At 49.7% G+C, this 12737-nt stretch overlaps 1 protein-coding gene across 2 annotated transcripts in view; it reads right to left on the bottom strand.

Annotated features, from left to right (window-relative positions):
- Positions 1-270: 270 nt before the first annotated feature.
- Positions 271-12737, bottom strand: part of ZFAND3 (zinc finger AN1-type containing 3) — a 337147-nt gene continuing 324680 nt past the window's right edge. For both annotated transcript variants that reach the window (XM_032339812.1, XM_032339813.1), the window contains exon 6: positions 271-2650. In XM_032339812.1, the coding sequence (XP_032195703.1) occupies positions 2496-2650 (155 nt within the window). In that variant the 3' untranslated portion in view covers positions 271-2495. The remainder of the gene's footprint in view (positions 2651-12737) is intronic.

Below are 12737 nucleotides of genomic sequence, written 5' to 3'. Positions count from 1 at the left end.
CCACCTACGTAACCGTCCTGCTGCCAGCAAACATACCACCCCGCAGGCCCTGTGACCTCCAAAGGCACAAGCACTCCCAGAAACAAGGGGAGCTGCTGTGGAGCCTGGAGGGGGAGCCCAGACAATGGAGAGGCTCTCTCTGCACACAAGAGCCACCTGCTTCCCTGCCACACCTCATCCAAGGTCCAGCCAGAGAGACATTTCACCATTTTTCTAGCTATACAGGTAGCACTTAGGAGAACTGGCAAAACAGAGAAATCCAAACTTTCATACGATTGGTTTAATTTTTTTTTCAGCAGGAGAAAAAAGAATAAAGTTACAAGATTCTTTTAATATTTTCACAATGTTAAAACTAAAACTGAGCTCTAGGCTATGTGTGTAAGTAAATCTAAAACACAAAAGGGTTAAATAAGATCTTCTCTTTTAAAGATACAAGAATTTAAGCTTTCCTTACATTTAACAAACTTCACAGAACAGATACTGCAGGGGAACAAGCCCTCCCCCCACCCCCAGCTCTACCATCAGGAAGTGAACATGGGCTGCGAGCCCTGTGTGCCACTGGGCTCCCTGGAGAGCCTGCTCCCATCCCTGCCTCAAAGCAGCAGCGGTGGGGCCTGAGGAGGGCCAGAAGAGAGCGGGGGGGTGGGGGGGTCCCTCTTCAGGATCAGAGCTTGGCGGGGGCCTAGGCGGGCCGCCTCACTGAGGATGGCCATGTACTGGCCAGAGGGCCGTGGCTTGACAACAGTGGTAAACGCAGGCAGACCCGGCCCCTCTGCCCTGGGCTGCCCTGGAGCAAGACACCGGTCTGGGTCCTGAAGCAAGAATAAGGCTGGAGATTTTGCAGCGGATTCCACTCTGGTGGGGGTGGGATGGGAGGAAGAGGTTGGTAAGAGCATGATTTCCTATTTCAGTATTCCGGATCAAAAAACATTTGTAGTTGCAGGTGTTTGGCTGTGAACTGCAGAGTCGAACTGTTGGTCGTGGTATAAAAGGGAAAGTTTGCTGGGTTAAGCTATTCCAGGAGCCTGTGTGTGGGCAGATCCAAGCCACCTCTGCAGGAGCCTGGGACTCTCACCAGCCCGGACCAGACGGGGTCTCCGGCCCATTCCACCCTGTTCAGGCCTTCCAGAGAATCTTAATCCTGTCTCCCCTCCCCACCCCCACCAGATCGGTGATGATTCCCTAACTCGGGCAAACAGGCCCATATCCACCCTCCCCACCTGGCCTGAGCTACCACGGCTACCGACTCCTCTCTACCTGCAGGAAGAGGCACGGGCTGAGAAATATGGCCTCCCACCCCCAGTGCAGAGCAAATGTCTCACTCAGAACTGGGCCATGGTCACGAACCACTGTTCTAGACAGATCACCCCGCTGCCCCTGTCACACAGACTGCCTCCCCTTCCTAAACTTGCTATGTGGTAGAGGTCGTCCCCTGGACTGTGGAGCTGCACAGACCAAGGGGCTGGGTCATGGCATCATCTTCTTGGCCCCGAAAGGGCTGGGCATGCGGCCACTGGAGGGGGCAGAGGTTGTGGGCGGCAGCATCCCACATGCTTCCCCCCAGCCCTTCTACTGATTCCCGTTGGCTATGAAATGTCTTTTTAAAAACTCCCAATATAGAAATCTAGCTGCAGAGGCCAGTCCGTAGATCCCAGCCGCAGCTGCTGTGCTGTAATTAGCCTTATTTGATCAATTGCCAGATCCCTGCACTTGGCAAATGGCAAACCAGAGCCAGTGGGGTCAGGGTGCACCCCTGGAGCTTCTCATGACCGTGGGTCCTATATAGAAAAGATGGGTCTCGTACATGGACTAGTCTTGAGTGGAGCTAATTTTCAAAGTGAGGTTATTGTTTCTCTTCTCGTGTGCTGAGAGAGTTTTTTTCATAGCAAGTCAGGTAAAAAAATTTTCCTAAGAACCTACCACCCCACCCCCATTTCCAGCTTTGTGGGAGAGCGAAGCCACCACCCAGCCCAGCCACATGGCCAGTCTCAAAAGCCTCCTGTGGCCAAGGCACGCGTGGCCATCAGGTATCCTGGCTACTGGGACTAAGGATAAGTGAAGAGGTGAAAGGCCGAACATTAACCAGAGTTTCTGGCAAAGCCATGTGCGTCATGGGAACTTTAACACCAGCTTCTACTCCTCTATTAACTCAGAGTCTCCATCTGGAACACTTTCCGCTTAAGGCTTTTTATAAGTTTGACTCCAGCAGTGACAGGTATGTGTTGTTTTAAATCCACTAGCCATGCTCAAAAAAAAATATTCTTCATGTTTTAATTTTATACAATGGCTAGCAGGCACCTTAGTAACCAGCCAGAAATCAATTTCAACCACCATCAACCCCTAAACTACAGTACCAGGACGGCTGGCTAAAGAAAGGAAACGGACTGGCTGTAGTCTGACGCGTGCCCAGTACAAGGTGTCTGGCTGACTTTGTCCTAAATAAGGCTAACATTAGTGAACTAAGAACAGCGTCATGTGGCGGCCGTGCCTGGCCTTCAGGAGCACCCCTCCCCAATGCGCTGGCAGGAGCGCCCCACTTTCCGGTCCAGTTTCACCATTTTCATGATGGCTTCCTCTCGGCCGCGGCCCATGTGGTCGAACGTACAGTCATGCTGCTCGGGGAGGCGATGTAACATACAGAACACATAACCTGCAACAGTGGGAGAAGCAGAAAAGACACACAGTTAGGGTGGCCTCTGAATGCACAAAGCCCAGCACTCATTCTGGGCTGGAAGGCGGGAGGACAGCTGCCACCGGTAAGGAAGGGGGCCTGTGCCTTCCCGTCTCCCAGCTCCTCCTCCAGTCAGTCCAGGTGCCTCTCGATGTCCAAGTGTGGCTGCTCAGACACTGACTCTGCATTCAACGCTGCTCCTGCCTGAATCCTGAAAGTGGAACCCCAAAGATGACTGGTGCAGTGAGACACACCCCCTTCCCCAGGAGATGAGTGGGTTCTGAGTCCCCTCCTTCCCCACCAAATGGGAGAAGGCAGAGAGCGACCAGCTCAACACTTTTCCAGCTTGGGCAAACTGTAACATACACCACAGGACACCCACCACTTCTAGGAGGCAGGGAGGAAGCAGAAATGATTATGGCTTAAACTAACATTCTACCTCCTGTATGGTGAGGGCTTAGGGAGATGGTGGGTGTGATCAAACCACAGCCTACAAGGAGTGGAGGCTCTCAGAAGAAAATGGATTATTTCAAGCGCTGGAAAAGGTATACGTATAAATAGGGGGAAGAACAGAAATGTTGCCCTCTAATCGCCAGCCACCTCAAAGGAACCTGATGCTTCTAACTCCACCTGGTAGGTCAGGAGGCTGCAGGGCTGCTCCTCTTTCTGGAGCGGAGAAGTCAAGGGAGACACTGATGAGGCGAGCAGAACGAGGGAGGCAGGAGAGGCCCACAGAGAAAGGAAATGGTACAGGTGAAGTCTCTCTGGGAGGAAACAGCAAGACGAGGCACTCAGGGAGTCAGCAGGAAGCTCAGAGGACAAAGGCAACACAGAGCTGCCAAGGATCTGGCTCTTTCCCTTTCTATTCTGCTCAATTTCAAACTGCTGACGGGTGTATGGATGTGTGTTTGGGGGGTGGGGGTGGGGAGACAGCTGATGTCGCCTATGACTGTCTTGCCCCCTCTCTCAGGGAGGGGGAGGGGGAGATCCAGGCTGGGAAGACACCTGCCTATGCTGGCTGGCCCCCTGTCCCCACTCACCCCGTCAGTCCTATGTGGTCATACTTCCAGGCCCCACGTGCCTACACCAGATCCACAGGACCGACCTGTAGGTGAACCTTCCCTAAACTTCCTCTCCCTGGGCGCCTGGGCAGGTATCCCACAGCAGCTCTTCCAAGCCAATGCTCTCTTCACAAACAACATCTCTTCCCAGAGACGACTTTTTTTTTTCCCCGAGACTTCTTTTACACCTAGATCTCACTGCCCAGAGTGAATGAGCAGCCAACTCTTGTAAAGCACAGTGCATCCATGTCTACATCCTCAATTTCTTTTCTTTTCAGAGCTGAAGGGTGGAGGCAGTGATTTCAGAAGAACAGCATTAGTTGAAGCAAAGATGAGTGACCAGGACAGGCAACAGTTGTAAGATTCACTTCACCTAGAGAACATTCTTCAGCTGATAAAACCCTGCTCAGATGCCTTGAGCTCACGCTGTGTACAGAACATGTGCACATGGCCTGGGGGCCTGAGTGACCAGGCTGAGCCTGGACCATCCACTGTGAGAAAAAAACGCATTATTAACTGCTTCCCAGGGAGAGCACAGCAATATGTTTGGCTCTAAATTGGGACTGGGTTTAAGGAAAAGAAAGAACACAGATGAAATTTTTGTCTCCCGAGAAGCCAATCTCCCCCTTGGTCCAAAAGCAAAGTTAAGATTAATGAGCTTATGTGTTATATTTACTGATAAGTTCATTACTTGTAGATATTGGATAGCAGTTGTCTTTGTCCTAAAGGACTTCCCAGCCTAAGCACGGATGGCCTCAATACGCATTCTCCATCTAACAAGCACAGCTGTCTTTTGGGAGCGAAGCCCACCTGGTGGGGGAGAACCTGCTGCTAAGGCTGGGGCCTGGGGCGAGGTACCACAGTATGGTGGCATGATGTGTGTGAGGACAGTTATGTTACCAAGTCCTGACACACTTCTATAACCTCAGCACCTACAATAAGGGGTGGGAGAACCCCTGCTGCCCCTTCCCTTCCTTTTTTTTCAAGATACTGGGATGATGCAGGAGAAGGTCCCAGGTGCTCTTCTCTACTTTTGACAAACGGTGCTGGCTGAATTAAAGTAGCAGGAAATGGATTACTTCTGAAATTAACTCGGCCCTGGCTCAGCCTAACACCTCATTAGTCAAAGGCAGACTGGGGTGGAGGGGAGAGGCTGTAGTCTTGTTCTTATCACACACACCCACAACCTTGCTTAGTGCTTGCCTTCTGCTGGCTAGAGAGCTGCCACCTCAGGGGATCAGAGAACCCCAGGCTCCATCTGGAAAAGGAAGCAGGCCGTGACAACCACAGCAGCTGCCTGATACACTCTCTCCCAGCCTGAGGATTCTCCAGCCAGCCAGAAACATCTCATTTCTCCATTCGAGTTCTGTGTACCTCTGTTAGACACAACTTGACACTTGGCTTTGATTTCTACAAGGTGAAAACCACTACACAGCAGCTACACTTGGGAGCAGCATGGGTAACAATTAGAATATATGGCACTGTCATTCACTACGGAAAAGTCTCGGGAAATTCCGGAAGGCTAGCTGTCCAAGTTGCTGCACTGAGGTTGTTAGCTGACATAAATTAAGCTCAATCCCCTCTTCTATCAGGGTCATTCTCCAAAAGGAAGTTATATGCTGGAACTCGTCCCAAATGCAGAGTAGACATTATCCATTGACAGCAGCCAGTCGGCTAAACGCATGGCTAAACACATGTCCATGTCAGTGCTGGGGAGTGGGCGGCTCTGGATACAGGGGAGGGCAGGAATGACTGGTGGGTGGGACGAATCTCTGTCCTTTTCTTGGTACCCACAGGTCTGTTACCAGAAACCTCTGCAAGTGTCACGAACTCTCAATTACTCTCTGATTGGATTCTTTAGACCAAGCTGGATATGGAGAAATGAGTTCAGGCTGCTGGGGAAGATGACTGTTCTTAATTTCAATGATGAACACCATTTTAAAACATAAGGGGATTTACAGCCTCTATCTGTACCATATGATTCTCCACGCTGTTTGTTCATTAGCAACCAACTGGGGCCTTTCCAGAGAGGGTCAACCAAGGCAGTGTCTGAAGGGATGAAAGCACAGAGGACAGTGAGCTGGTCAGCTGAGATGCAACAGGAGTTTGGTATCATCACCCAGGGTACCATACAATTCTTTTTTCCCTGATTTAAAAAACTATGTATCAAAATTAAAATCACTCACTCATGTGCATATGTAACATTCCATATCCATATGCTCCTTATGGCCCCGAAGTTCAGTGACATGTGGTTTGAAAAATAATTTCAATATACTTTTCCCTACAATGATTATACACCACATAGTACTTTATAGGGATGAGGAGGGATCAGGGGCTGGAGAATGTGATTAAAAGGACACTGGTCCCCAAAACAGAAGGAAAACACCCAAAGCAAAGCTTCTGAAAATATGATCTGCCTGCTAAATGTGCTTTAACTTCAGCCCTTTCCTTGCCATCTCATGTGACTGGCTGCCCTGCTCCTTACAGCCCCAGATTACTGGTTTTCCATAACATACTGGCCTAGGAGGCAGCTGCAGAGCTCCTGTAAGGCCACCAGAGTTGTTTTCAATAAAACTACACAAAATACTCAAGAACCTGTGTGGGCGTTTTCTTTGTTGGCTGGCACTGAAGAGCAATTTGGGACGAGCCCTTGATTAAAAAGGGAGGGTGAAGAAGGCTCTCTGAGCACTTTGTTCTATAGCCTACCTTCCTTCCATGGCCACTCCCTGGCTTCTGACAGGCCATCCTGTATGTAGAAAGAGGGACAGCAGGCCGACTACAGGTGATCCCAATCAGCCCCTCCCTGGCAGCTGAGCTGGAAGGTCTCCAACAGCTACACCCTCATGAAAAAATCTTGAACTAAGCAGCCAGCATTAGGAGAGAAGAGGCTGCCTGCCTAGATGGCCCCAGAGGCTGACCTACCTGGGCTCATCCTGGGTTGCTCAAGTCTGTGGCTATGGACAGTGAAAGATGGGAGGATACCAGAAGCTTCCCTAACTCTGTCACTATCACAGACACAGGATTACAGCAGACAGCAAGAAAACATAATTGAGGACTATCTAACCCTCAGTCCAGAAAGACTGTATCCCGCATGAGAAATACAAAGCACTCCTGATGTGGACCTGGGGCCTGGGGCAGCCAAGAGCCATATGCCACATCAGCCTGAAGATGCCCAACACCCAGTGGCCCTGAAAACACATTCAACGCAAGAGAACTGAGGCTCATTTCTCCAAGACTCACAAAGATCTGAAGGGCAGCTTTCATTCGGTGGGAACCAAACTTGACCTGACCCTTCAGCTTTAAAAGCTAACATCTGGAAGTCATACTGTTCATCTTAGAGTCCTCATCCACAGTTAAAACCTCACATCTGCTTACACAGGGAGGGGTTTGGGTATCTTGAGACTCAAACATACAGGACCCAGAACAATTTGCACAAATGCTGCCACCGAAGATGACAGCCAACACTTTGCTCTAAGTGCTATGAAAGCTGTAACACTGGTTCCTGTTTACTGACTTGTTTACAAAAATCCACAACAATCACTGCCCAAGAGGAACACTGGGAAAGCTTGTCCCAGACCCTGTGTCCTTTACCTCTCACTTGCTGGTAGGCAAGGCCCTGAGGGCAGCTGAACCAGATAACAAACGCCTTAGTGGCCAGCTCTGCCCTTCCACAGCCCCCCACCCACAAGCCCGGGGAAATAGCCAAGTACGGGGGGGAGGGGGGGGTGGGTGGGTGGGGTGGGGGGGGGTGGGGAGTTGGGTGCAGGAGCTGGGGGCAGAGGGAGGGAGGCAACCTTATATCCTGCAAGCAGTGCCCACCCTTGGCTGAGGCCCTGTCTCACCAACACAACCACCCCCACCGCCCACCGCCCCCCCCCCCCCACCCCAGGCCAAGCACTTCCCTCCAAACTCTAAGAATTAAGCAGGGGTTGAACCTTTTTTCATGGAATTTCCCAAGGGAGATAAAGCAATGCTAAAATCCACATTCAATGTCTGAGTCCTTCACATTTTTATTCAATCCCTGTCAGACAGAAATGCTGCTTATCGGTTTTATCTTAGGCTGGTATTTATTTTATTTTTTAAAAAAGATTTTATTTATGAGAGAGAACAGAGAGAGCACAAGTGGTAGGGAGGGGCAGAGCCAAAGGGAGAAACAAACTCCCCACTGAGCAGGAAGCCTGACACAGGGCTGGATCCTGGGGACTCTGGGATCATGACCTGAGCTGAAGGCAGACACTTCACCCACTGGGCCAGCCAGGTGTCCCCAAGCAGCACTATTTAAAGCTGGCAAAGCTGGGCAGCCCTGGATACTCCTGGACTTCAGTTAAACATTTGTTTTCTTGCAGATCCCATAACCCCAGCTTGAAGGCTCACCCACAATGGCAGTTTTAGTAAAGCCACAGACCAGGGCAAGCAAGCCTAAGCTCACTTTTTACGTCACTTACAAGAAATATTTTACACTTTCTTGCTCATTTGAATTTCAAATTGCCAAAGGTTCAAGAAGAAACTAAAACTACTGACAAGCCTTGGGGTGGAGGCCTATGACATGACCCACCGGTGCTCAGCCGTCTGCGCACACACGTCCGTCCCGGCGCGCCTGCCCACCAGCTCTGGAGGCTGTGCTGGCCATGGAGTGGTCCTGAGGCCCAGGCAGGAGGAAAATCAGAGGCTGCTCCTACACAGGAGCATGGGCTCCAACAAAGAGAACCTACCTGAGACCTCCCAAAGCTTCCTGAAGAAACCTGGCAATGGACACTCTCAACTCATCAACAGAAACCACCTGTGATCCACGTGCCTATTTAAAGAACAGATGACAAATATTCCTGACCCATGCGTCTGAATGACCAGGCAAGCTCGTTAGAAAAAAAAATCACATTTTTTTCCAGCAAGGTAAAAGTTTCCTAAAGCTCAGGACAGCAAGCTGACCTCATACCTCATTTGTAAGTGCGTGCTGGGAGCAGCAGGTGGCTACAGGAAAGCTTGCTGGAAAGCATTAGCCATTTATAACCCCACCAGCAGCAACCCCGGATTACACCACATCTACTGACCCAACGCCCAAGGCAGAATTTGTAGCACAGAAATGTATTAAAGGATCTTAATGCACTTTATTTCATCAGACCCATGGTACAGGCAAAGCAGCTGCAGGTGTTTCAGGAATGGAATAGGGTCTGCTTTACATTCTCCTCCACCTCTGGCTCTGCATGGTGGAAGGAAAAGCATCATACTCCAAGAAGCAGCACTGGATATCCTGGCTCACAAGCTGGCAGGCACAGTGCTTTGCTGGACTTGGGGAGAGAACGGGTGGATGGGCATCAGTCTGTCCATTCTTCAGAGGAAAGGTGAATTTGCAATTTGGAAGAGCCTATTCTACTCGACAATTTAACAAAAAGCACTAAAACATACCAAGACAATTCTAAAACAGAAATAATCATCTGTTTTCCCCCAAACCAATTAAAATACCAGTTAGACACAAGCTAAATGCTAGCACAAGAGGCAGTGTGACAGAAGGCAGAAGACGGGGCCTCTGTGCAACGAGCTCCTCACGCGGCTGTGCACACTCAGCCCATGGCTCTGAGAGAACAGTCAGCAGCAGCGGAGAGAAAACGGTCCTGGTCCAGCGTGACGAAGCTCCTGATGCAGTCTGCACATACGTCATTGTAAAAGTATAAAAAATTCACCACTCTGGGTATCCTTTATCGCTCTCTAGACGGCTCCATTCTTGCAAAAACTTGAATGATCTCTTTCCTCTCCTCTGGGGGAAATGTGTGCCCTGTCTCAGTAATGTCTCCTATCACCCAGCTCAGGAGGCCTCCCTTTCCTTGACCTTCAGAGAACAAGTCCTGCTCCCCTGGTTCTAGCCTCCCCCACCCAGGAAAACCTAGTCCTATTTTTGGCACCTGGGATGGGAAGTGGGGCAGGGCACCTGCACCAGAAAGGATACTGGGCCATCAACTCTGACTTGTGCAAACCCCACTCCGAGAAAGCCCTATAACACCTCAGCGCCCAAGAGAAGGGGGCTGGCTGCTGGCTCACCTTCTGCTAGACTGTTTTACCTACATATGAACATATATTTAAAAACTAAGAGAAAACGGATCTAGGTGGTTTTTGCCACAGAAATAATAATGACTTGCTCTTTCAAACACCATTACATTTAAGTAGCCGAGAGCATTAGCCTCTTGGTACCTTGGGCAGTTTTAAGGATCTGGAAAACCCTAGGAGGTACCGCTACTCTGGCCTCCTCTCCATCCGCCCCCCCCCCCACCCCCCAGCCCCACCACCAGCCTCTCCGCGCCTCAGGAGAATAGTAAGGTACTGACAGGAAACTTCTATTTTTCACGTGACCTTATCCTCCTCCCAGCAGACTTGAAATTTGTTTGCCTTTCTCTTTCAGCATTACCTTGTCCTTTAAAAGATTACCTTCTCAAATGGAGCACTCACCTAGAAAACTAGCTACAAAGCTACAATGGAGAAAAGAAAAAGAGCCCCACACATCCCACCCAAGAGCCACCGAGGGCACAGTCTGGGCGCACAGGAGCAACTCTGCTACCAGACCTGCCAGAGAACTGTGGCCTGTTTAGCCAGTGCGAGGACTATACAGTCAAGTCACAGAGTATCAGTGGTGCTCGGACTATAAATGCTATGTGTCTCTCTCCAGAAGAACACTTGGAAAAGAAAGGAATACCTCTCCCATTTTTCTCTGTTGGCCTTCCACTTCATGTGGTGAGGTCATGGGAGAGTACAAAGATGACAGATTGGAGTTGGGAGAGATCAATGGCTTAGTCCCACCCTTGCTGCTAGGGCAAATCCCACAAACAGGGTAATCTCAAGGTCTCTTTCTGGATAACCGAGTGAAAAGCTTGTGCTTTGGAGCCAAAGTACTGGACTCAAGTTCTAGCTGCACTGCTCTGACATTTAATCTTTTAGAGCCTCAGTTGTGCCTCTCGTAAAATGGGGTTACAGACATGAAAGCAGCCAGTGCAAGGCAGGATGGTTGCTGCTCTTCTGACTCTGACCTTTGTTACCCCCTCACCTTACACAATAAAACTAAGACACTGGGACTTCAAGGCTGGGAGCCCCTTGCCCTGTCCCTTCCTCCTACTCCTCCTCCCCTTCACCTCTCAGTCTACTCCCTAGTTTCCTTCTCCTAAGTGAAGCTGCTACCGACACAGGAGAATGAATGTGAAATCTTCCTCTGGACACGCGATGCACTTTCCTCTGTCCCCTGCACAAACCTCTCTGTACCGAGGCACAGGCACAGTAAGTGACAAGCTCAGTAAAGCCTTCTGTTGAAGATATGCAAATGTTAGAGAAACTTGATTTAAATATATGACGACTACACAGAGCAGCTGACAAAGCACTCACTGGTTAGGGACACCATGAAAGGGACCTGGAAACTTTCCAAGGACAGTGGAGAGCAGCTCCTCTGCTCCTGTGGGGGCTTCTCCACAGCTATGGCTGTGAATTCTGCAAGCCCCTGTTACAATCAGAGGCAGTGCATGTGTGTTTCCCAGTTTGGTCACGTACTGACTGTGCACTGAAGAGGCCGTGTCTATCTCCCTGAGGCTGGCAGGCTGGAAGCTGCAGTGGAAGGAGGAATGAGAGAAAGGAACAGACTCTAGACACTCGGAGAACAATTATGCTTTTATCCAAACTGCACCAGTATCCCATGCACTTGTTTTGTGCTTCAAGAATGAGAAGTCTCTCCACATGCCTCTTGTTTTCACATTAACTCAAACAGGTCACTCTGAGGAGCTCAAGAGTGTAAGTATGCTCTTTTCTATTTTCACAAAATGTTAAGCCTTAAAAGTCACAAGTCCCACAACAGATATCTGCTGTCCACCATTCGAAGCATGTGCAGAGGGGAGGGCAGAGAAGCTGACCTCTTGATTCTCCATTTTTAAGGTTAGTTAATTTAAACACAGCCTCTCCTGGAGGGCAAGAGGCTTATTCAGCAGCAGAAGATTGTTTCAGCTGTAGACAGGAGTTCAGGCTTGAGAACAGACTACAGACTACATACAGTTAAACCCCCCAGTGAATGGACAGCCCACCCCAGGATTCTAGAGACTTCTTACCTGGCTGTGTGGAAGAAGCTGACCTCACAGCCCAATTCCCTTTCACCTGGAGAGTGGGTGGGGAGGGGGCTCAGATACAGTTACAGTCTGGCTATGTAACAAGCTCCATGAATGAAGCCTGCTCACTGCTAAATCTAATGGGCCCTTTTCAGTTCTCCTTGATAGCGTCTGGAACAGTTTACTACTCCCGAGGACTCCCATGGGCACAGGCTACTTTCCCTGTTTTTGGTCTCCTGCACTAGTGTTAGAATTATTCAGTGCTGGACTCTCTTTTTGTCTCACCCCATACTTGTCCCAGGGTTTAAAGCCCTAACCATACATGCCAACAACTTTGAAATTTCTCTCTCTGCTCCAGACCTCTCTCTTTGGAGCTCTATGCCTCTGGATCCCCTTATCTACTGGATATCTTGGATACCTTAGACTTAAGGCATCCAAAATGGAATACTTGCTACTTCTTCAGCAATTTGTTTCTCTTTCAGTGTCCCCCACTCTACTAAAAGAATGGGCTCACCCTGCTGCCAGTCACTCATGACAGAAGACTAGGTCATCACTGATATCTTCCTCATTTTTCAACTACCAAGTCCTGTGGATCCTATTTCCAAAAATCAAATTCCTTCTCTTCCTTCCATCTCTATCACTGCCACCCAGTCAAAGCCACCAGTATCCCTCACCAGGGCTACTACAACAGCCTTCTCTGGGTGGCTGACGACCTCAAATCCATCCTGCTCACAGGAGCCACAGTGATTCCACACACCCCCATCTCTGATAATCACACTCTTATTTAAACCCTTTAATGGTTTCCCAAGAAGGAAAGTCAATTTCACCACCTTCGCTCACTCTCATGCCTTTCAGCCCTGCCCCCTGTACTCTTATGTTCTAGACACACTGCCCTAACCAAATTCTGGCTTCTTCGGCTTCAATGGCTTTTCCTCT

Source organism: Mustela erminea, chromosome 4 (genome assembly GCF_009829155.1).
Source record: "Mustela erminea isolate mMusErm1 chromosome 4, mMusErm1.Pri, whole genome shotgun sequence".
NCBI classification, from domain to species: domain Eukaryota; kingdom Metazoa; phylum Chordata; class Mammalia; order Carnivora; family Mustelidae; genus Mustela; species Mustela erminea.
The sequence above is the reverse complement of the archived record's forward strand: the minus strand, read 5'-3'. Positions and strand labels throughout refer to the sequence as shown.